Genomic DNA, 24,483 nt, shown 5'->3' with positions numbered 1-24,483 from the left:
GGAGAGGACTGGATTGGAGATTAGGAACAGTTTCTTCCTCGAGAGGGTGGCCATGCATTGGAACAGGCTGCCCGGGGCAATGGTGGAATCAATGTCCCTGGAAGTGTTCAAAAACCGCGTAGATGTGGCCCCTCAGTGACACGGTTTAGTGGTGGACTTGGCAGTCCTGGGGTAATGGTTGGACTTGATGATCTCAAAGGTCTTTTCCAACCTAGCAGATTCTATGATTCTGTATCAGTAGCAGTATCTGGTAGAGAAAACTTAGTGCAGTTTGTCCACCGACTCTTTTGGTGTTGACACCACTCCCATGCCGCCTAGTTAGCACTGCTGCCTGAACCTCTTTCCTTTCCCCATACAAACTTCTAGCACCTCTGTCCCCCATTCCTCATAAATCATTACCAAATACGTTGTTTGTTTAAATATTCTGTCAGCAATGTGTAGAGGGAAGCCATGTGACTCGCCTTCTCTTTAAATTACTGAAGATCTTACTATCATTTGTTTCAGAAGAGATTTATTCCCCCCCCCCCCCCCCCCCCCCCCCAACCTCAGAAACTAGATTTGCAACTCAGGAAATCTGCAGATCTAGAGACAGAAGAAGATTTGGTTGGTCTCATTATTCAACAAATTTATTTGATATTTAACAAATACGCATTAAGAATTAGCATGTATTTAATAAACAAGTGCAGCTCACACATATGGGATGGTTAGCACTGAAAGGTAACAAGGGACAGCAGGTAGTCCCTTATTATTTGAAGCATTTTATACAAAGCAGTAGATAACTTTGTTATTACCGTGTAACATACGTGGACGTGGTTTCATTTTTGCAAATGCTGTTGGACTTTTAATATATTTTCAGCACCAAGTTCCACGGAATATTACAGCACAACCGTGCAAACTCTTCCGCAGAGAACAGGGTTGTCACTGTGAGCAGGTCATTCTGTGAGCAGGTCACTGCCCCTCTCAGTGCTGAACATTGGACCCAAAACTCTATAATGCCTTTTGATCTCTTTCGAGCAACTCTTATCTCAGTCCATAGCCCTTTGAGCTTCTGGAAACCCCTCAGCACGATCAGCAATTACACAACACCACATGAATACACAAATGAGCTATCAGAGGTTAACAAATTCCATCTGCTCCGACAACCTACAGTAGCTTCTGCACACAGAACTCACTCTGGCCTGCAATGAAAATTACCTGTAATTCTCCTAGCTACCTTTTAAACTTAAAACAAAAAGACTGCAGGTGATGAGATAACACCAAGATAACTTCTTCAAGGTTACAGTGGAGTGCTAGCAACTTCCTACGGAGAAAACGTTGTAAGAAGTTCCTCCCAATAAATAATGTTTCCCTAATACTGCATGTGTCTGCACAGCCTTAATTTTATAGTAATGACAAGTCTCAGAGAAAGTAATCAATTAGCCCCGAAACTCTGTAACGAACACAAACACATAACTAGATCTGTGCGGGATTGGGACTAAACCCCAAATTCCTTCTTGAAGGAAATCTAAACCTAGATGAAACAAAATCGCTATAAAATAACCCTGCCTGAAGTCAATTGTAACTTGAACTGTTACCAGTTCCTTTGAACTGTTGCTATTTATCCACCATGTATAAAATGATACATCTTCCTTTTCCAGGTTAAGTAAAAGTGGCTCATCCACCTGAGTAAAGGCTGGTAATTGGTGTCATTTTGGCACATCATGATTTCAAGTCCATTGGTGTCCCTATACACTGCCAGAGCCCTTTGGTGGTGTGGCAGCCAAGTGTCCTTAGTGACACCACTTTTTGTTAGTTTGTTTATAATTTATAATTCATACACTTCACGACACAAGATCTTACAATCGACCGTACCTCAGTTTACAAAGGTATGCGGTATATTTACTTATGTGAGAAGTGTTCTACTTGATAAGCAGCAAGTGACTTTTTCCTGTTGGGAAATGGAGAGTCCTAATTTAACTAGTAGCTTGCAATTGTCTTGATGCCATTTTCCACTTACCCCTAAGTGAAATCCCATAAATTTAATAGCTTTGGCACTAGCTAGTTCTTGAACTTGATCTTTTCAGTTGTAGTATTTCTTTACTTTTTCTGCTGCTGCATCCTCCAAAGATGTAGGTGTAGGACCTTGCACTTGGCATGGTTAAACTTCATAAGGTTGGCATCAGCCCACCTCACAAGCGTGTCGAGGTCCCTCTGGATGGCATCCCTTCCCTCCAGCGTATCAACCGAACCACACAGCTTGGTGTCATCAGCAAACTTGCTGAGGGCACACTCAATCCCACTGTCCATGTCACCGACAAAGACGTTGAACAAGACCGGTCCCAACACCGATCCCTGAGGGACACCACTCGTTACCGGTCTCCAGCCGGACATCGAGCCATTGACCACAACTCTTTGCGTGCGGCCATCCAGCCAGTTCTTTATCCACCGAGTGGTCCACCTATCAAATTGATGTCTCTCCAATTTAGGGACAAGGATGTCATGTGGGACAGTGTCGAACGCTTTGCACAAATCCAGGTAAATGACGTCAACTGCTCTGCCCCTGTCCATCAGTTCCGTAGCCCCATCATAGAAGGTCACCAAATTGGTCAGGCAGGATTTGCCCTTAGTGAAGCCATGCTGGCTGTCACCAAGCACCTCCTTGTTTTTCATGTGCCTTAGCATGCCTTCCAGGAGAATCTGCTCCAAGATTTTGCCAGGCACAGAGCTGGGACTGACTGGTCTGTGATTCCCCGGCTCATCCATTTTCCCCTTCTTGAAAATGGGGGTTATATTTCCCTTTTTCCAGTCGTCGGGAGCTTCACCTGACTGCCATGATTTTTCAAATATGATGGCCAGTGGCTTAGCAACTTCATTCACCAGCTCCTTCAGGACCCACGGATGGATTTCATCAGGTCCCGTGGACTTGTGCACGTTCACGTTTTTAAGATGGTCTCGAACCAGACCCTCTCCTACAATGGGCCTAAGGTCTTCATTCTCACAGTCCCTGCGTCTGCCTTCCAAGACTTGGGTGGTGCAGTCAGAGCCTTTGCCAGAGAAGACCGAGGCAAAGAAGTCATTGAGAACGTCAGCCTTCTCCAAATCCTGGGTAGCCAGTTCTCCCGATATATTCCAGAGGGGGCCTGCGTTGTCCTTAGTCTGTCTTTTATTCGCAATATACCTATAGAATCCCTTCCTGTTATCCTTAACATCCTTAGCCAAGTTTAATTCTAACTGGGCCTTAGCCTTCCTCACCTGGTCCCTAGCTTCCTGGACAACATCCCTGTATTCTTCCCAGGCCGCCTGTCCCTGCTTCCACCTTCTATAAGCCTCTTTTTTCCTTCGAATTTTCCTCAGCAGCTCCTTATCCATCCAAGGAGGTCTCCTGGCCCTCCTGCTGCACTTCCTTCTAGTTGGGATGCAACACTCCTGAGCTTGGAGCAGGTGATCCTTGAATAACAACCAACAGTCTTGGGCCCCCCTGCCCTCTAGGGCTGTATCCCATGGAACCTTACTAAGCAGGTTTCTGGAGAGGCCAAAGTCTGCTCTCTTGAAGCCCAGGGCAGTGAGATGGCTGCACGCTCTTCTCACTGTCCTGAGGATCTCGAATTCGACCATCTCATGTTTGCTGCAACCAAGGCTGCCCTGGAGCGTCACATTTCCAACAAGCCCTTCCCTGTTGGTGAGCATGAGGTCAAGCATGGCACCTCTCCTTGTCGGCTCCTCTATTACTTGCAGAAGTAGTCTTCCACACAATTGAGGAACCTCCTGGATTGCTTGTGCCAGGCCATACCATCAAGAGATATCATCAAGAGATATCGTAATACCGTATCGTAAAGAGATATCTCTATTATCTGCATACTACCTGTTACTATATGTGAAGGTGAGTGGGAGATGCTTCAGTGGCTCTGAAGGGGGTAGGGGTCCATGGAAAAGAGGCTCTGTATTGTTTGGGGGTGGCTGTTGCGCAGGAGTAACTTCTGATAGAGTGGGGAGTTGGGAAGGTCTGTTGTTTCCACTGCATGCTCGCAGTTGTTTTTCTTCTCTGGACGTCTGTTTCTCAGTGCTGAGAGGAGACATTCTTTCTCCCTTTCTGGAAAACATTTTGAAAAAGAAAGCTGTCTATTACAAAGCTAGGCTTAGGATTATGTTAGACTGGTTTGGCTTTGTTCCATGTGCAGCTACGAGTACAGAAGCACATCTACTCTGTAGCAAAGAAGCCTCCCTGGACAACTCGTTGAACAGCAGAGACTGTTGCTTTGGAAGTTTCTTCTTCCTTCTTCTGTAAGACTATTCTTCACCCACTCCTTCAGTAGAATTACAAGCAACAGTAAATGTTCATAGTATTAGAGCTGGCCGGAATGGCTTTGTTAAAATGGTAACATACTCTAGGACTGACTTGTGTTGCCTCTGTGTGCTTCAGAAGGGACACAGAGCTGATAGTGGTGTTTCTTGGGAGTGCCAGTACTGTTGGCTTGCCCTGGCTGGGTAGAGGATGCCAAAGCAGGCACCAGTAGCTGACAACTGATTCTTTAGCCGATGACTGAGTGAAAAAGAAAGAATGTCTTACAACTGGCATAAACTGTGCACTGCAAGATACAGGTTTTTCTCAAAGGGGAGTCAAGTGTTCCTAAAATCTTGTGATGTTGCTGTAATGACAAAATTTGTATCAAAGAGTGTGGAGTTTGTTTGTAGTTAGGGGCATTTTTGATTAGGTCTGTGCACAACCTCATGCTATTGTGTTTTTCGTGCCAGGAGAAAACAAAAATCTGGCTATAGGTTTAGCTTATCCCTAATCCTAGCAACCACACTGCAGATTTTACCTGGGCTGATCCATATCCCCTTCTGGACCTCTCTGAAGAGAATGGAGAGACTCTAAGAGACTCAGGCTCTTCATATTCTCTGCTCTACCTTCCCTACAATTCAGCGTGTCAGTCGGTTCAGAGTAAATCAGATTGAACACAAAGCCTTTCTTTGAAATACGAAGGTAGCAGAAATCTTATGGAAATTCCCACTTGCTGATCTGGATGCTTGGGGGTGAATTCAGGGCTTCCCTTGCCTCATTTTCAAAGGACTTAAGGACATCAGCGAGACACCTTTTGTTGGCTTTCACCCTTCCCACAGCAGCCCAGAGCTACACTGGGAGAGGGAGTTTTTCCACCCTGAACCAAACCTGAGTGCACTGAGGTTTGAGTGACTAATATCAGTGTACTGTCACCTTGCTGCTCAGCTCAGTGGCAGCTGGGCCAAGCACACTTGGCTGGATCCTATTCCTTCCATGTCAGCACCCCTGCTCAGTTCAGATCTATGAGAGTTTCAGGGGTGCTTGTCAGGAAGGGGGTCAGGTATATGTGCTTGTTATCTTTCTTACTTGGCCTTGAAAACCAGGTTTGGATCTTGGCAAGTGAATCCGTGTGAAAAATTTTGTGAGTTTTGCGGCACCTGGAAGATGTACAGGATAGTTCCCATGAATGAGCAGAAGGTGATTCAAGGCAGTTTTTGCCTGTGTTTAGCTCTAGCTGTGTGAGTGTGCAGGTTTACAGCTTTGCAAACGGCCTAGCCTAAGGCCTCCCATCAGATTTGCCACAGTGTGAGCTGACGACACCAGTCTGCAAAAGGTGATGTTAAATGAGTGACATGTACACAGCACTTGAGAGACACAGTAAGGGAATTCTGAGCAGCGTGTGCTACACAGAACACCCCCTGTACATGACATGTAATATTTGCAGGCTAGCTTTTAGAGAACAAGTTTCAGCCCATGAATCAGCTGCATTGTTCCCCCAGTGACTGCCAACAGCAACTTCCCATTCAGGGAATGCAACTCCATAGTAAATGCTAAATACAAAAGTCAATATACTCTACACCGGAGTGATGCGGGGAGGGAAATCCGACCAACAAAGTTCCATGCCATCCCCAAGAGAAGTAAAAATGCATAACATCATAGGAAGTCGTATCCTGTATACAGTGCTCATGTCTTCCATTTATTTCCTTCTCCAGAGATCTCTGGTCAGAAGTCTGAGCTGCTGAACCACTGCCCTTCTTTTCTCTGTGTGTAGGCATCACCGATCTATTAAAGGCCCAGGAATCAAAATGTGGTTGGCTTAAGGTTCTAAGTTTGGCATAAGGTAAGTGCATAGGTAAAGCAAAAGCGAGCTACCTGCTCTTAAGAAACAGTAGTTTACTGAGTGTGGCTATATGGCACCATCTGTCCATGAGTTATTTTGCCACCAAACCACAGTAAACACAGTTTGAAGACCCGGGTTCTGAATGTATAAGTGACCAGTAAAAATAAAGCGTAGCCTTTACTGTATGCCCAGCTCAGGAATCAAAGAGCAACATTTCAGCAGACCCCCACCTGCCAGTTAAAATGCAAAAGTTGGGAGAAAAGCGGGTCTGTATTTTTAGCATCTTTACTGCAACACGCCTTCGTGATGCCCTCTGCTGTCCGGCACCTGTGCAGCAACACTTGCATTCCTTTTCCTCAAGAGTGCGCAGTCCTCCTTGTGGTGAGTGTTTGGAATGGAATACTAACTTAGCCCTCAGGTCTTGTACAATTGCAAGAGAGGAGACGAGCAATTAGCAGCGTGAGACTAAAGAGTTATTGCGGAAAGATTCTTTTCCTGGAAAAAGCTGATGCTGAAAAAAGCTGAAGCTTTTCCTGGAGAAAGCAGAGCTGCAAAGTGACGAAACGGCACCAGCAAAACTGTTGGCAGTAAGTATTCTAAAGAATCTTCCTGCTGTGAGGGGAGGAGGCTTTTCCTGTGCTTGCTTGTTGTATGGTGTGATGGGTTGTCCCCAGCAGCTTGAAACAAAGTGCATTTTATTGCCATTTTCATTGGGTTTGATAATATTTCTTGCTGGCAAAGCACAGGGACATGACAGAGCTGAAAGCAATACAGTTATAACTCAGTTATATCTCCCTTCCAAGCTCCCATTCCTCACATCCCTCTTTTTGCTTCTGTGTTGCCCTTCCCAGCAGTTTGAGGCTGTCGACTCAGGTTACAGTGTTGAGAAGTGAGAGAGATACAGTGCTGAAATGGAGAGTTGTGACTTCTTCCCTTACCTTTTCAGGTGAGAAGTGTTACTCCGAATACTTTCAGCAGCATCTGCACATCCTTCTGGAAACCAACATGCAGAGTGGTTTCTCAAGTTGAAAACCAGAAAGGCCATAAGATACACTTTATGTTATATTGGGTCCTGGGGCCTTTTTAACTCTAAAAATGCGCAAGCGATATTGAGAGATCTCTAAAGGACTGTATTTCTTTCCTTTTTGGTTTGCTTTTACTACCTCACGTAGAACGTCAGTGCAGTTATTTGCTGAGATCCATAATAATCTGAAGAAAATCCTGGAAGATGTGTTTCATAGATGCATGCTTCTAGTGGTGTGTAACCACTTCTGCAGAATGTGCCTTACAGATGGAGTTACTGCCGATAATGATGGAATTAGTAGATGTCTAGTAAGCATATAATCTCTAAAAGCTATCAAGATGCAAGGGTAATTAGGAAGGAGACACCTTGTGAGGTGTGGTGACTAACACACATAAAAGGGAAGAAATACTTGCCTTCTAAATGTATGTTCATTGCCCTATGTTCTCCTTAGCTGGACCTGAGCTGTGATGATACAGCACCCTGGCTGAGACCTCGCACCTTCAACAGCTCAGTTTCCTCTCCTCCTGCTGTATAATATGGCAGTTTGGTGCCTCTACACACGTGTCATGGACTGTGGAGAGCCTAGCTGCCTCTGCATGAAATCATCAAGCTTTGTAAGGGAGGAGCTGACAGATGTGCTCCTTGTGGTGGTCCCAGTTAGCACATGAGGTTGGTCAGCTTCTTGCTGATGGAAGACTGTGGCCACCAGCTGGATAGCTGTTTCTTACAGCGCAGGTCAGAGCATTGTTTATTCCTGTGCAAAAAAACAAAGGATACAGTCTGTACTGCAACAAGCACATGCAGTTAACATAGATCTCCAAGGAGAGCCTGTGCTGGGAGAACGGGAAACGGCTATCAAACCTGCAATTTTTATGTAATGATACAGGCTTTACGGAATGGTGTGGAAACAGTGAAGAAACAGTGAAGAAACTTGGCAGACTTGAATAGCTGAGGGCTGTAAGCAGTTACAGAGGACAGTGTGATTAATCACTACCTGAACGGTGATGATGTTCCAGCTAGAATGCGGAGAGTGGCCAGGGAGGGTGAAGCACACTCTCTTAGCAATGCCAGTCGTTCTTTGGCCTCTCTTAAAAAGCTTGTGGTTTCCAGTGAGAGTCGCAGCATTTCATGAACAACTGGAATCCTCCTTTCTTAGCCAGGGTAAAAAAGAATTTGATAAACCACCATTTTTGTCATTAACCTGAGTCAAACTGGATTTCACATGGCAGAGAAGTAGATGATGAGGATTTTCAGAACCTTGATTCCGTTTAATATCTGACATAAAACAAATACTAAAAAGAAGGTTAACACACGGCAGAGCATCACGGTGTCTGTAGAGCACCATGTTACTCTTATTAAATGCTGCATTATGTAATATGTTGCTCCTGGAGAGGTACAAGAATTATTTAGGTGAGAGTGAAATAGAGAAAACAATGGTGACAACCTGTCTCTGGCACTTAGGGTGCACTTGTGAGCACAGAAGGAAAGAGGAAGGAATTATTTTGGCTCAAAAGAAATCCCAGGCGGTTGTCCTGGGGAAGCAGTTTTAGTTGTACCTTGTAAAGTTCAGTGCTGCTAAGCTTTATGTTACCGCCCTGAGATGGTTCATTGCTGAGGACAGGTAAAGATGCTTAATGGATTGAAATGAAGGTCACGGCTTTTCTTGATGCGATGCTTCTCTTAGACAGACCCAGGAAATGGGAGCAGTGGGTACTTTTGCATTAAACCACATCAGACTTGCATTTCCTTTGGTGCTTGCCAGGGCTGTTGTCCAGGTTATCTTTGTGGTTCGTCAACAACTCTTCCCTTTTATATGGCACGCCATCCAAGGATGGGGAATGTTTCTGGAGAAGTAGTACTTCTCCCCTGAGGAGCTAAACTGAGAGTAGTGCTGGTTGCCCTTCCACATGTTGTGGTTGAACCGAGGTTCACAAAATGACTTGAAATTGGTATTTGTAGCTATGAGAGATGACTCTTCCCTCCCTGTGATAGTGGACCAGATCAGTGCTTTTGGTCTCACTGAGGGGCCTTAGCAGCCCCTTAGCTTGTGGCCTGCAGATGCAACTCTTTCAGGACATTGTACCTGCAAGTGATCGCCATTCATTTCATTTTCTGTGTTGCTGGTTTTGCAAGCCATGCTGGAAGGCAAAGAGAAGGATAAAAGCTTTGGATCTGATGTCGACAATAAAGTAGATTTAAGTTTCTCATCGTGATTTTAAGATCTTTTGCAGAAGAATGGGGAACATAACCTTTTTTTTTTTTTGTACTCAGCAGAAATGGGAATATGTGGCATGCACAAGAAGTTGGAGAAGAGCAAAAAGTTGCACAAGTGTGGGAAGGGGATTTTTTACACTTGGAGAGGAAAAAGAGGAGTGTGACTGCTGTGGCTCTGCCACTATGAGAAACGTTTGGATAACTTGCAGGCCAAGACGCTATTGAATCTAGAAGGTAGCTGGAAGCAGAAGCTCTACAGAAGGGTCCGTGGAGCTGCTAGCTTCTGATCCTGCAGTATTTTGTTTCTGTAAAGGACTTTCATCGATCCTTTATAAATAAAGCCAACAAGGTTGGCATGAAGTTGTGGATCTCATTCCTGATGATTCCTCTGTGCCTATGGATGGGGGAAGAGCACTAGAGAGCCAGAGTTAAACAAAAATACCTGCACCTTTGCTACATGTAAGAGACAGCAGGGCATTGTTGGAAGGAGGAATTCAAGAAATTCGAAGGATGAGGGAGGAACTGCAAGGTAGAATTCTTTGATGCTGCTGTTCAGTTCATTTTTGCATCAGCTGTGATAACAAAATGTCTTCGTGGGGACCACGACTGCCTCAGTGATCTGTGGACAGCGCCAGCTTGGGTGGGAATGTTGATCTGCTGTAGGATAGGAAGGAGGGGTCTGGACAGGCTGGATCAATGGGCTGTGGCAAATTGTGTGAGGTTCAACAAGGCAAAGTGCCAAGTCATGCACTTTGGTCATGACAACCCCATGCGATGCTGCAGGCTTGGGAAAGAGTGGCTGGAAATCTGTTCGGTGGAAAAGGACCTCGGGGTGTTGGTCAACAGCCAGATGAACATGAGCCAGGTTGTGCCCGGGTGGCCAAGGCCAGTGGTATGCTGGGTTGTACCTGCCTGAGGTTACATACATCTGCAGTATTCCTCCCTGCTTCCTATTCCTGTACCCCTTCTTGAATGAATTAGTGATACAGGTGAACCTGAGGGAGCACTGTATTTAGTAAGTGCTAGTCAGGTTATATAGAATTATAAAATATGATTCTATATGCAGTCTTTAATGTCTGTTTAATTTTATATGCAGTATTTAATCTCAATACTCATATGCAGAATTTAATCTCTTTTTTCTTCTTTCTGAAGGAAAAATGTTGTTTTCAGAATGCTGGGCTATGTTTGTTTTGCATGTCAAGGTTTGGGCAGTGGGGGAGCCACAGGGGCGGTTTCTGTAAGAAGCTGCCAGAAGCTGTCTCATGTCCGGTAGAGCCAATGCCAGCCGGATCCAAGAAGGACCGACCGCTGGCCCAGGCTGAGCCCCCCAGCGAGAGTGGTAACACCTCTGGGATAACATATTTCAGAAGGGGAAAAAGTTACTGCACAAGAGCGGATGCAGCCAGAGAAAGGATTGAGAATATATGAGCAAAACAGCTCTGCAGATAGCAAGGTCAGTGCAGAAGGAGGGGAAGGTACACCAGGTGCTGGAGCAGAGGTTTCCCTACAGCCCATGGAGGTCCATGGTGGAGCAGATACGCACCTGCAGCCCAGGGAGGACCCCATGCCAGGGCAGGGGGATGCCTAAAGGAGACAGTGACTGCTGGGAAGCCTGTGCTGGAGCAGGCTCCTGGCAGGACCTGTGCCCCTGTGGAGAGAGGAGCCCAGCTGGAGCTGATCTGCTGCAGGACTTGTGACCCTGTGGAGGACCCACGCTGGAGCAGTCTGTTCCTGAAGGATTTCACCCCATGGAACAGACCCACGCTGGAGCAGTCTGTTCCTGAAGGATTGCACCCCATGGAACAGACCCACGCTGGAGCAGTCTGTTCCTGAAGGATTGCACCCCATGGAACAGACCCACGCTGGAGCAGTCTGTTCCTGAAGGATTGCACCCCATGGAAAGGAACCCACGCTGGAGCAGTTTGTTCCTGAAGGATTGCACCCCATGGAAAGGAACCCACGCTGGAGCAGTCTGTTCTGAAGGATTGCACCCCATGGAACAGACCCACGCTGGAGCAGTCTGTTCCTGAACGATTGCACTCCATGGAAAGGAACCCACGCTGGAGCAGTCTGTTCCTGAAGGATTGCACCCCATGGAAAGGAACCCACGCTGGAACAGTCTGTTCCTGAAGGATTGCGCGTTGTAGAAGGGGCCCACACTGGAGCACTTCATGAAGAACTGCAGCCCATGGGAAGGGGGGCCTGTCTCTGATGAATGGGACCCCACGGTGGAGCAGGAAAAGAATGTGAGGAGTGTTCCCCCTGAGGAAGAAGGATCAACAGAGACAACATGTGGTGAACTGACCACAGTCCCCATTCCCTGTCCCCCTGAGTCTTGGTAAGGCAGAGGAGGTAGAGAACTGGGGAGTGAAGTGAAGCCTGGGAAGGAGGGATGGGTGGGGGGAAGGTGATTTTAAGATTTGGTTTTATTTCTCCGTTATCCTGCTCTGATTTGATTGGTAGTAAATTAGACTGACTTCTTTAGTTGAGTCTGCTTTGGCCTTAATGTTGGCTGCTGAGTGATCTCCCTGCCCTTACCTCAGTCCGTGAGCCTTTTGTCGTACGTTCTCTCCCCTCTCCAGCTGCAGAGGGGAGCGATAGAGCAGCTTTGGTGGGCAGCTGCCATCCAGCCAGGGTCAACTCACGACATGGCATAATTTGAAAGTAGATGAGGCTTGGAATGCACAGCAGAGGCACACCGTGCTCAGCTCCACCCAACCCCTCGCACCAGGGCGTTGTGCCAGGTGAGGGCAAGTACATTGGTGCAGGAGCAGTGATGGGCCTGTGCTGGTGAATGTCCATGGAACCCATGGGTCAGGCAATCACACAAATGGAGCAGGTGTTGCACATGGTAAGAAATGTGCATCCTCTCAGGACACTTCTCCATGGCTAATTTTTGTCATCGATATGATCAGCACATTGTCCTTGGTCACTGTTCACTGAAACACTCCAACAGGTTAATGAGTACCTGGACTCTGAAACTACAGGACTGGGGACAGGCACAGCCACAGCCAGTGTGTGTTTCTTAAGCAGCTTGCACAACGGCATGTTTTAATGTGTTAACTGGGCTCTTCCGAGTGTCACCAAAGTAATCCAAAGTAAACCTTCGTGTTCTCACTGCATCCCTGCTGCTATGAATTCAAGAGCCACTCTTCCCTTTTCTCTTTGGAGCTGCAGTATCCGTGGGAGCAGCGGGTTTGGAGGGCAGCTTCCCAGAGAGGTGGAAAGAGGGAACACCTTCCAGCCAAGGCTTTTGCCTTCTTCCCGTGATGTTGAGGACAACCCTAGGGAGGGTATGAAACGGGTGGAGAAGAGTGTGACAAAGGAGTAAGGGAGACAAAAGCACTATGAAGAGTGAGGTTTCAGCAGGTGGCTGGTTTATTTTCATTCTGGCACTTTGACTGACTAAGGGGTGGGACTCTGAGCTGGGAGGCTTGGCTAAAAGGTCAGGGCAGCGCACTTGCAGGAGCACTTCACAAGACCAGCTTCCAGTGCATGGACAGGATTTGGGGTATCAGCAAGCTGACTGCTTAGCAGCTGACTGAATTCTCGGCTCAAGGATTCGGTGGTGGCAGGGTTTGAGACAGACACACTGGTCAACATGAGCACGGCAGGCAAAGTAAGGACAAGTTTCTATTAGAAGTTTCTTTCCTGCAGCTGAGTAGTGCATGTGTAAATGCAGTTTCTTTGCTGGGACACCCTTAGTTCTGGTGCTATAGCACAGATGAGAGTTTAGGAGGAAGCTGGTGCAGGAGAGCAGCCCTTACTTGCAGGCCACTGTACTCTCCTCTGAAATGGTTTTACATAAGAAAGAAGATAAAATATAAAATGAAGAACATTACTTGTGTACTTATTTATTTATTTATTTAAGAACTTGAGGTAAGAGCACCAGGATAAGAATAACCTTCCCCAGCATTAGTAAACTATTTTTAACCCCTGATTGGACAGTTTGAAACGTGATGCAATGTAGTAAGTGTTCAGATCAATGTATTTATCAGCTCCAGCAGTTTCTATTCTGAGATCCCGCGGTGGTTTAAGCTATTTTTAGCTTCTTTATTATTCATATCAGCTTGTTTTCAAAAAAACCCCATGGTTAATATTGTGTTACATTTTGGGGTGTAATTGTGATGATGTTAGAACAGTCATTAAATTTCAATATGTGCATAACAACTCTGGAGCTTAAGGTAATGATGATCCAAAGTAAGTATTATATGCATCAGTATGAGCGTATGTATCAGTACTGAGCTGGGACTGAAATGAGTATTTGCATCTTTGCTAGAAAGTGAGAAGAGAGATGTAGGTGAATTCCACTGCTGAAGACAGTATATGTTGCTTCTTGCGCTACCTGAGAGATCCTAACTTGGAGACATGCAGGCAAGGTCGATGGACAGGAACCCAGAACCTAGGAAACGACTGAAGGCCTGTGCCTTGCTGTAATGTGCCTTAAGAAAGTATGGGGATCGGTACTGCTGTTACTGCCAGCTGTCTTCACTATTTTAAAGCCACACAAAACAAGAGGGGACAAAAAATAAATGCTCTCTTTAAGATACCACAAACGCAAAATAACCTGTAGTTCACTTGTAGGTAAATTCACCAAGTTTGGGGTTTTTCCCTGTAGTTTTCTTGCTCCTCCCCTGAAATATGAGCTGGCGTTTCACATGCAGAAATATACGATTCTGTCTGTGTGGTGACTTGCAAGTGCCATTCCCTTTTTCTTTGCTCTGTTTGCAGATTATTAAATGCAAAGCAGCAGTAATGTGGGAAGCCAATAAACCATTTTCTATTGAGGAAGTGGAAGTTGCCCCACCAAAAGCGCACGAAGTTCGCGTAAAGGTACTAAAAAATAAAAATCAAAACACCTATTATTCTGTCTTGCTGTTTATCAGGATCAGTTCTATAGATTTTTAGGATCCAGTCAGAAGACATTCAATAGCTGAGTAGTTAGTATTCAGTAGTTACTATTCAGTAGTTACTATTCAGTAGTTACTATTCAGTATTCAGTAGTTACTATTCCTGTGGAATATGCTTCAAATCCTGAATTTGATCATGAGGGTCTTTTTAAAAAGAAGAAAAGACTTGTTAGGATTAGGTTTTCAGTTTTCTAAGACATTTGTGCTTCTGATGGGCTGAAGAAATCACAGCACAAGGCAAAGATCTGATTCTTCTGTAGTATGGAGCAAGAATTTCTCTTTTACTTTGAGTCTGTGCTAGGAAATAGCTCAGTAGGGTGGGAGCTTCGTTTTTCAACTGGGTGCTGAGCATCTCTCACATTTCAGGACCTTTCTCAGTGGGATTCAGCAGCTGTTTTTATTTTAGAGCAGTTTCAAGTGTTAGACCAGTGAGAAGAACCCTCTCGTGGGGTTGACAACTCCATTTGTCAGAACAAAAGCTCTACAGACATACCTGAATGTTTCAAAAGAAATACTGCTACTGTACTACCTGCAAAAAAAGGCAAATGTGATATAAAATACTATGTATAGCCTCAATTTTTGTATGTATGACATATACGTATATTTAAAATACATAAATAACATATAATAATTAAAATGTAATTATATATGATGCTATGCCATTGTATAACATGTATTTTATGTAACATATCTCTTATATATTGTAATATCATCTGAAATAAGGAATAGAAAATATATATAATATTTCTAGGTTTATAAATACTATTTGGTGGTTAATTTATATTTACTTGATATGATAATCTTTCTACAATATTGCAACCTTTTTCTATTTATGTATGTATCTATAAATATTGAAATATTTTATTGCATTCTGTTCTTCATATATGATTACATTGCTAGAACTTGGGTCCTGCCAGATAATCAATGAGACTTCCTACGGAGCTCAGTAGTGCAGAGCAAACATTCCCAAAGGAGCCTTGCTTTGTAGATTAAAGGCTAACGCAACCTATGAAAATCATGAATCACGCAAACTAAAGTGTTTTCCCTGTAGTTATTATGTGTATATGTGATTTTGGAAGGAAGCAAATCACTTCTCCAAAGGTATGATACCATTTCACTTCCACATATGACATGACGTAGTTAAATGCTGACATATTCTTGTCTTTCTTCTAAATCAGATGGTGGCCACAGGGATCTGTCGCTCTGATGACCATGTGATAACTGGTGAACTGGTTATGCCTTTTCCAATAATTCTTGGGCATGAAGCTGCTGGTATTGTGGAGAGTGTTGGGCAGGGAGTAACCTCAATCAAACCAGGTGTGAAACAGCACTGAACACAAACTCTCTGCTGATTCTCCTATTTCCTGACACTCCTGTCTAAGTCAAAGATGATTACATGCATAAGTGCTTATATTGCAGAGGAGAAAATGTTCCAACTCTGATTTTCTTCAAGGCTATCTTAAACGATGCTACATGGTGTCTACACCTTTTTGTGTTACCATTCTTGATTTATTTTCAGATTTTCTATTCAATTTCTTTGGTTTTGGGAAAAACATCTGCAGCTTGCTTTCTACCTACGTCATGGGATTAAGAACAGATTCTTTGCTCTTTGACACAGAAAATCAGCTATTACAGGTTCTCTAACCCCAGTTTATACAGCTCATCTCAAGAGTAAGTCAAAGCAAAGCACTGGTCAACATGTCAAAACACTTTCTTTCCATTCTCCTAACAGTCAAATAACCCACTGACTTCAGTAGACCCGAGCTCAGGTCTGTGTGTTCCATTACTTCATTTCAAAGATATCAGGGCATGACTGGGGTGCCCACCCTGCTGCAGGCTTTGCTTTTGCTTTGCACAGTACCAGTGCAGGTGAGACAGCACTGCTCACTGAGAGCTGGGTTGCTTTGAAGAGGACACTTCTCTGGACCAGCTGCTCCTCTCCCTACGCTCCCTTGGAACCACAGTGGGTAGAAAGAGAAGTTAGTGAAAGATGCTGATGTTCCTCCAACTGCTGCAAGATGAGACAGCATTTCTGTACATCTGTGTGGAACCAAACAGACTCTAATAAGGACTAAATTATTAACAGAAATTATGCAGTGAACAAAATCTGCACAGTAGTGCTTGATTTTATCCAGGCAGTTTGTTACAATATCTAAGTAGTTAATTTTTAACACCTCCGTATTCCCAGTGCCTTTGTACTGACAACAAATATGTAGTCTGTCCAAAGCAGGTTGGTAAGTGAGATAAGAAAAAATTTTACTTGGCCTTTCTGCTTTAGCTCCAAACAAATATGTATATTGCAAATTTCAGTGACAGCTCTAGCTGCTTTTTCTCTTCCATCTGGCTTCATAAATCACTCTATTGTCTAATTCTAGCTGCCACGTGTTTCCGGGTGAAACAGCAGGCCTGAACACACACAAAATCATGTTTCTTGGATGTTGCTTAGTTTACACCTTCAAGTTCTAAAAAGGACTCCCAAGATGTGCAAAGTTTCTTTGACAGAATGATTACTAGGCCTGTGTCACAGTTCTAAGTTAGCTGAGGGCCGGGGCAGAGGGGGAGCGTTTCATGTTCTGTGGGTATTTTCCATGTTTTAGTGGTAATCAAAGATTTCCCTTGCTTTTCAATGTGTCAAGGATTAGCTACATTTTAGAGCTGCCAAATCACAAATTGATCTCTGTTAGGGGTTACCTGTTTAGAGATTATGAGGGATTTACCACACATCATTGCTGTGGAAAAGGCATAGCAGTAAAAATTGCACTGGGAAGCCGTGTGCTATTTTGTCCATCATGTAAGAGTGCTAGAGAAAGAGAGATGTCTTATCTTGTGTGTGTCACTGCTTCTCTGACAAACATTTTACCTGCTTTACTCCAATGCAAGAGTAAAATAGGAAAGAGACTCAAGAGGGTTGGTAAATTAATGCTCAATTTCCCATTCTCTGTATGCGCAATTTACAGCCGTGTTATCTTGGCCCTCCAATCTCCTGTTGCAGTGGGTGCCAATTTTTATCTCAGTTTCTTTACCTGTGTATTACTATTTTCCTTTCAAGTAGAAGATGCAATAAACTGCTGAATGAGTACTTCGGGAATGTCAGCAGCTAACGGAGTTCTATGACATAGCTCAGATTCAGTTCTGTGAAAGACACCAGGAGGTTTGTGTATTGAAATCAGTTGTCATAACTTTGCCCTGGTTACGTTCTTTCTGACAGAGAGAGATGGTGTATCCTCCACGGGCAGCAGAAGGCAATAGAATCATAGAATCATAGAATAGTTTGGGTTGGAAAGGACCTTAAGATCACCTCGTTCCAACCCCCCTGCCATGGGAAGGGACACCCCACACTAAACCATGTCACCCAAGGCCTCATCCAGCCAGGCCTTGAACACCGCCAAGGAGGAAGCATTCACAACCTCCTTGGGCAACCCATTCCAGTGCCTCACCACCCTCTCAGTAAAGAATTTCTTCCTTATATCCAATCTAAACATCCCCTGTTTAAGTTTGAACCCATTACCCCTTGTCCTGTCACTACAGTCCCTGATGCATAGTCCCTCCCCAGCATCCTTGTAGGCCCCCTTCAGATACTGGAAGGCTGCTATGAGGTCTCCACGCAGCCTTCTCTTTTCCAGGCTGAACAGCCCCAACTTTCTCAGGCTGCCTTCATACAGGAGGTGCTCCAGTCCCCTGATCATCCTTGTGGCCCTCCTCTGGACTTGACTCCTAGCACACATTTGCTTAGGGATTAAATACATTTGCTCCATGTTTTTATGTGCATGCTTCTTGTTTGCCTTTTTAAATCCTGTTATTCCTGTATTATTTCTAGGAGATAAGGTTATTCCACTCTGTGTGCCATACTGTGGGGAGTGCAGCTGCTGCTTAAGCGCCAAGGATAATCTGTGCATCAAAAATGAGTGAGTTTTCCTGGGTCACCTACAACCCTTATTTGACTTTCTATTTATACAAAGCTGATCACACTCAACAGATTTCACTTGCCATCATTTCTGTTCATCTTTCAAACAGCTTTTTTTCGGGTACTGGATTAATGCCTGATGGCACCACTAGATTCACCTGTAAAGGAAAAGCAATTCACCATTTTTTGGGTACCAGCACCTTCACTGAATACACAGTACTGCATGAAACTTCTGTAGCCAAAATCGATTCTGCTGCTCCTCTGGAAAAAGTTTTTGTAATTGGCTGTGCATTTTCAACTGGTTATGGGGCTGCTGTGCAGACTGCCAAGGTAAGTATCATGGTGGGTGTTTCTGGTAACTCATGACGGCCTATTCAGGATTGTATGGCCTGCATGTGGGGTATCAGCAGAGCAGCCAGGAGGTACAGACTCTGTTGCAGAGTTCAGGATGGAAGGAAGATACTTGTGTTTTGCCTACTTCAGTTTCTGTGTCTCTAAGGTACTGAGAAGCCTTCAAATCAAAATCCAGTAAAAATGCATATTACCATCTGTTAATTTTTCTCTCATGGCTTTATTACCCCTAGAAAAAACATTACAAAGGAGATGATTTGTTTTATTGTAACTGGAATCTAGGAAGCCTATATTTGCAACACTCAGAAATCGTAGCAATACACAAATGTGACTTTTACAGGTGTCATTGTCTCCAGTGGCACTACAGATTTTAACACCACTGGAATATAAAGCGTTGTAGAAAAAAAAACATGTCTCTGAACCTAAAGCTTGAGAAGAGTGATGAAAATCTGGTCTCAGAAATGTATTTTAGGGACAATTTATCTTAGTCACATGTAGGATTATAACAGTATAGCTGGCTGCTGCACTAGTAGGCATGGATGTGCAAATTCCTTCTCAGCAGGTAATCTCTAAATTACAAGAAGTAGCTTAACTGAAAACATGTTGGTAGTAAGAAAATGCATTGTACTTTATAGACTGTTAGAGTATGGCATGTTTGTCTGGGTATTACAGGTGGAACCAGGCTCCACCTGTGCCATCTTCGGCCTTGGAGGAGTTGGCCTCTCTGTTATCATGGGCTGCAAGGTGGCTGGAGCTTCCCGCATCATTGCTATTGATATCAATAATGACAAGTTTGCCAAGGCCAAAGAACTGGGAGCCACAGACTGCGTCAACCCTAGAGATTTCAAGAAGCCTATTCACGAGGTGTTGATCGAAATGACTGGCCAAGGTGTGGACTACGCCTTTGAGGTTGTCGGCCATATCGAAACCATGGTATGCAACCAAAAGATGTCATCAAATGAGGCATTAGTGTGTTAGGTCTGTCTTTGCTAACCCAGTAAGCACCAAGGTTGAGGAGCTGAGAGCCACTGGCAAAGTGTCAGGCTACCTTCAAACCTCGTATGTCCAGCTGTCTGCCATTGAGATGCAGGGGCATGCTCAAAACCTTAGGGCAGAGAACTTGAGCATAGTCCCGTGGCCTAACCAGGGTGGCTAAATTTCACATAGCCCACTGTCTGCTTTCCAGCAGTGGCTTATCGCTGATGTCTAAGACAAAATGGGGAGGGAGAGCAAAGCTAGGACATAGCTAACCCCTGACAACAAACACAACGGTGTGAGCAGATTCAATGGACACTGTTTGATGTGGTTTCAGTTACAAAAAGTGAATTGCAAGCAGAGCCCTGAGAGGAGGAGGAATGCAAACTTGGGCCTCAGCGGCAAATCTTGTGTGACTGTGGGTGTCCCTCTGTTCCCAATGCAGATCTCAGCCTTGGCCTGTTGCCATTACAACAGTGGAGTCAGTGTGATTGTGGGAGCGCCCCCTGCAGCACAGAAGATCACTTTTGACCCCATGCTCATCTTCACTGGTCGCACCTGGAAAGGCTGTGTCTTTGGAGGTAAGGGCTTGGAAAGAAGTGATTTAACTGGCTTGGGAAACTTGCAAGTTACCTGGAATGAAATAGCATATGTATAAATTCATTGCTTAGGTTGTCCTACTGGAAGTAATATTGATGGCTGTTTTGCTGACAAAGAAGCACAAAGGGAACTAGTTATGGAAACTGTTAGTTAATGGTGAGAGAAAGAGAGAGAAAACCAGAGATGGAGGTGGGAGAGAAGAGACAGAGGAAGAGTAGAAGACAAAAAGATAGGGAAAAAAATAGTGGGGAAGCGGAGAAGGGAAATAAAGGGGGCAAATGAGAAAAAAAAGAAGTGAGGGAGAAAGAAAGGTAGAAGGAGAGAGGAAAATGAGAGGGAGGGGAGGGAGGAGAAGAGATAAAAATAGAAAAGAAAAAACAGATAAGGAGAAAGAAAAGGGAAAGATAAGAGAAATGGACAAAGGAAGATCAAGCTTGGCAAGCCCAAGCTCGCTCAACACAAAGCTAAAGGCCACCGAAAACTTGGCTCCAGCAGCAGGTTTTCTCACTCCCAGCCACTTCCTCTTATGTATTCAATAGACACCTGAATAGAACAGCAGAGACAAATCAGGTTCCTCTGGAAGGACATCTGACTGAGACAGTTTTATCTAGTACTGCTTGAAAGAAAAAAGAGGCATATCTACCCCATGCCCCCTCAGTTTTGATCAGTCAATCCAGTTTCCAGTTCCCAACATAGATGTCCCCACTCTGGCTTTTGTATGATGTGTGGTTTAGTGAGCAGCAGACGTCAACAGACAAGTTGGAACAGTATTTAATGTGGGGAAAAGTTTGGATTCTGTAAAGATTAAAATTTTTAGAGGTCTGCCACCAGTAAAGCACTTATTGGGCTTGTTGTATGTAGAACAGCTGCACTTCAACCCATGTTTTCTGCTGGCCCTCTGTGTTACAGGGGTAAAGACATGCTGCAGCATTTCATCATGCTGTTCTCTTATTGAAAGTTTACCTAAAACTTTAAGCTGCCAATGGGTTTATGTATTTCCCAAGCCTTTAATGTTTCATTTTGCATTATCTGTGGGTTTTTTCAGGCTGGAAGAGTAAAGATTCAGTCCCTAAACTGGTTGCTGACTACATGAAGAAAAAATTTGTTCTGGATCCATTAATAACTCATAGACTTCATTTCACTAAAATCAATGAAGGAATTGATCTGCTAAGGACAGGGAAGAGGTAAACCATGTTTAATTGTAAAAGTTCTGTATAAATAACCTAAAGCAGCCGTATGGTAACGCAGAGCGTGACTTCACGGTGGAGAAGGGAAACGGCAGCACACTACATCCCTTAATCTTGCCCAGTATGGTTCCCTGGGTTGCAGTTGTAGTGATACAGGCAGCAAAGCTTCAGCTTTGGAAATACATTGAGCCCTGTCTTTCCTTGTAGAGGAATTTTCACATTTTAGTTTGAACAAAGACACTGGGTGGCAGAGGAAGAAAAGACCCCAGCAGTGAGGAAGTCTGTGCCCACTACCTGTTGGAAAAGAGCACACAAACAAGGGAGCTTGGGAATGCCAAGCTGTGGAGTGCCAGGGTCAACTACATCACATAGAATCATAGAATCATAGAATAGTTAGGGTTGGAAAGGACCTTAAGATCATCTAGTTCCAACCCCCACTGGAGAAGAGAAGGCTGCATGGAGACCTCATAGCAGCCTTCCAGTATCTGAAGGGGGCCTACAAGGATGCTGGGGATGGACTCTTCATCAGGGACTGTAGTGACAGAACAAGGGGTAACGGGTTCAAACTTAAACAGGGGAAGTTTAGATTGGATATAAGGAAGAAATTCTTTACTGAGAGGGTGGTGAAACCTCTTAGACTGAGGAGCAGGAGCACAGAAATAGACAATATTGACTAGAAGAGCAAGTCACCATTCCTGTGGTGAATTACAGTCCCAGTGCAATTAGTCCTAAAGTCACTGGGTAGTTTACCCTGAATTCTGGGGCTTTTCACGAAAGAAAGTGCTTGATGTATACAAACATTGCAAACTCAGAATTTAGCTCTCATGCCTTCCTCAAATCTTGTGAGAGTTCAGCTCAGGCTCTGTTTTCATGGAGTGTTGAAATTGGAAATATTGTTTGCCAGAGACATTTGACAAGATTTGCATGGGAATAACTGGAAATTCTCCTTGGCGGAAGTGGGAAATACATGTGTGTACCTCAGTGCGTGTGGGGACTACCCTTTTTGTAAGGTCTAGCTGTGTATAACTTACGCAGTCTGGAGAATTACATTCACGTTTTCTTTTCATTGTCATTTGCTGGCAGTTATTTTAGGTGTTGCTTGCTCTAAATGTATAAAGCATGTAAGAAAAGAATTTAGCCGTTGAGGTTTGTTCTAAGGTTCTACCTACACAGCACGCATGTCATTTTTTGGCTGTCCTTATTTTAGATGAGCTGTAAATGCCAGTTTTAGGTCTAGTGTGGCAAACGGGAAAGCCATGAGGACAGAGACGCTATCAGCTTTGCTAAAAGACTGGCAGTCCACCTGAAGACGGAGGCCTGTTGCAGCTGACCATCATCACTAGAAGAAACACTTCAGTGTTTCAACACAGAACGAGCTGTCCCACTCAGAGGTTACCCTTAAGAGCCATTTGTAACTGCAGAGACGTGTGTCAGCCCCACTCTGAGGACTTCCCAGGCTCTGTCTGGTGATGAGTTGCCAGGAGCCCCGAGTTCATGACTGAAGGCTATGCAGTTTTGCATGAATGTTGTTCTCCGCACCACAGTTTGCACATCTGCTTTGCAGTGGTGCTGCAGTGGGGGCTGGGGTGGGCAAGGAGGGAGTACCCTGGCTGACAGCATTAGCCTGCATTAGCAGAGAAAACAGCAGTGTTTTTCTGATGTTAGCCCAGGGGCTTATCTACTGCCACTAACTTGTCCCTTTATATTGCAGTATTCGCACTGTCCTGGTGTTTCAGGATTCCTAATTGTTAACAGCAGATGGCTTAGCACCAGTACAAACTTCATTATCCTCCAGTACAACTGGTATGAAACACAAGCCAAGATGTTTCTGAAAGGTCCACCACGTCCCCTCGGAATAAAAGGATCAAGCTCAAACGCCAGACTTCAAGCACAGTGTTCATAAATGAAATAATCTTTTCTTCTGCCTCTTTCTACTGATTCTTGCTTTAAATCCTCTTTACATAGAAGAAATTGTGCTGCAGTTTTCCTCTAATGGCGTATTATGAATGACAGGACTTGCTGCTGTCACAGGTGTTAGAAAAGGTTTGGATTTTTTAAATGGCCTTTAATACGCACTCTTTTAATAACAGCAAAATGAAGGGCCTTTATAACACTGTGGCTCAGCACAGTAAAACTTTAGTCAGAACTGTGTGTCCATCCTGAATGATTTTAGCATTCCATTACTTGACAGGCAAGGAAATTACTGCAGAGATTAAAAATCATGGGGACCTTGCATTTGAATTAAAAATTTCAGTTAAGGATATTTCAGTAAATCAAAGACTTACAGCCTGAAGAATGTCTCACCACCAAATTAACACTTCCAGGCATCTCATATGAAACTGCTGTGGTGCTGTTCTGTGGTGGTGTTCTTCTGCTTGGTTGCTTTTACCTTTGTATCTCTTTCTTAGGAATGCTCTAGTTGTTTTACCAGTATAGTTTGAGATCTTTGGCCAATTTATACAAGTGCCTCTGGTGCTTGGGAGACAATGTGAAGAAATATGAACGTGCATCAAGTATTGTTATTTGTTACCATTAAATAAAGAGGCAGTGTGTTAACCTTTAAATGTAAATACAGAGTAAATGGGAAGAAACACGTGACTGGTAACAGTTTGCACGTAGTAGAACACAAAGCATCTTACTGCTTTCTGCGTTTGCAGCGAGGAAACAGGAGAAGAGGCTATTTCTGTCTTTGGTATATGTGATCAGCATTGACTTATCTCTTGAAGTTCTACTCAGAGCTTGCAGGCTCTCGTGGGCATGGTGGCTGGGCAGCAAAGCCTGTGAAGCAAGGGGACTGTGTGCTAATGATGACTGACGTGCTTATGTCACCAGAAAGAGTCCTTGAGCAGCCCAGCTGGGTTAATGGTTTGGGGATGAGTTCACCCAGAGATTAGACTTTAACAGAAGATCCTTAAACACGTGTATGTATAAAACTCCGTTCACGCAGCAGTTCAGACCCAAACTTCAGTCATTTGTTTCTGTGGGGTTACCTGTGCAGTCAGGGGCAAAGACTTTGTCTGGCCCATAAAGTAATTCCTTTCACATGCAGTTCAGTTGAAGAGTTCTCCTCTCTTTCAAGGCAGGTTGTGTGAGAACCAACAGTGTGAATGGGATCACTGTTCAAAGCAGAATGAGACGGGATTTAATTCCACTTCATGTCATCAGATGTCATCTGTGGTAGCATGGATTCAGTACAAAGAAAAGCTTAATAATATTT

The 24,483-nt window shown here is 44.3% G+C and overlaps 1 protein-coding gene across 1 annotated transcript; it reads left to right on the top strand.

Annotated features, from left to right (window-relative positions):
* Positions 1 to 12,940: 12,940 nt before the first annotated feature.
* LOC308231574 (alcohol dehydrogenase 1-like) lies at positions 12,941 to 23,011 on the top strand (the record flags this gene model as incomplete). Its single annotated transcript, XM_080637168.1, has 9 exons — positions 12,941 to 12,958; positions 14,071 to 14,172; positions 15,428 to 15,566; positions 18,067 to 18,154; positions 18,264 to 18,483; positions 19,177 to 19,437; positions 19,925 to 20,060; positions 21,125 to 21,263; positions 22,978 to 23,011. 9 exons carry the CDS (start codon positions 12,941 to 12,943, stop codon positions 23,009 to 23,011), a joined length of 1,137 nt encoding a protein of 378 aa, XP_080493294.1.
* Between the last annotated feature and the right edge of the window lie 1,472 nt (positions 23,012 to 24,483).

This window comes from Psittacula echo (genome assembly GCF_963264785.1).
Source record: "Psittacula echo genome assembly, chromosome: 1".
Classification (NCBI taxonomy): Eukaryota; Metazoa; Chordata; class Aves; order Psittaciformes; family Psittacidae; genus Psittacula; species Psittacula echo.
The sequence above is the reverse complement of the archived record's forward strand: the minus strand, read 5'-3'. Positions and strand labels throughout refer to the sequence as shown.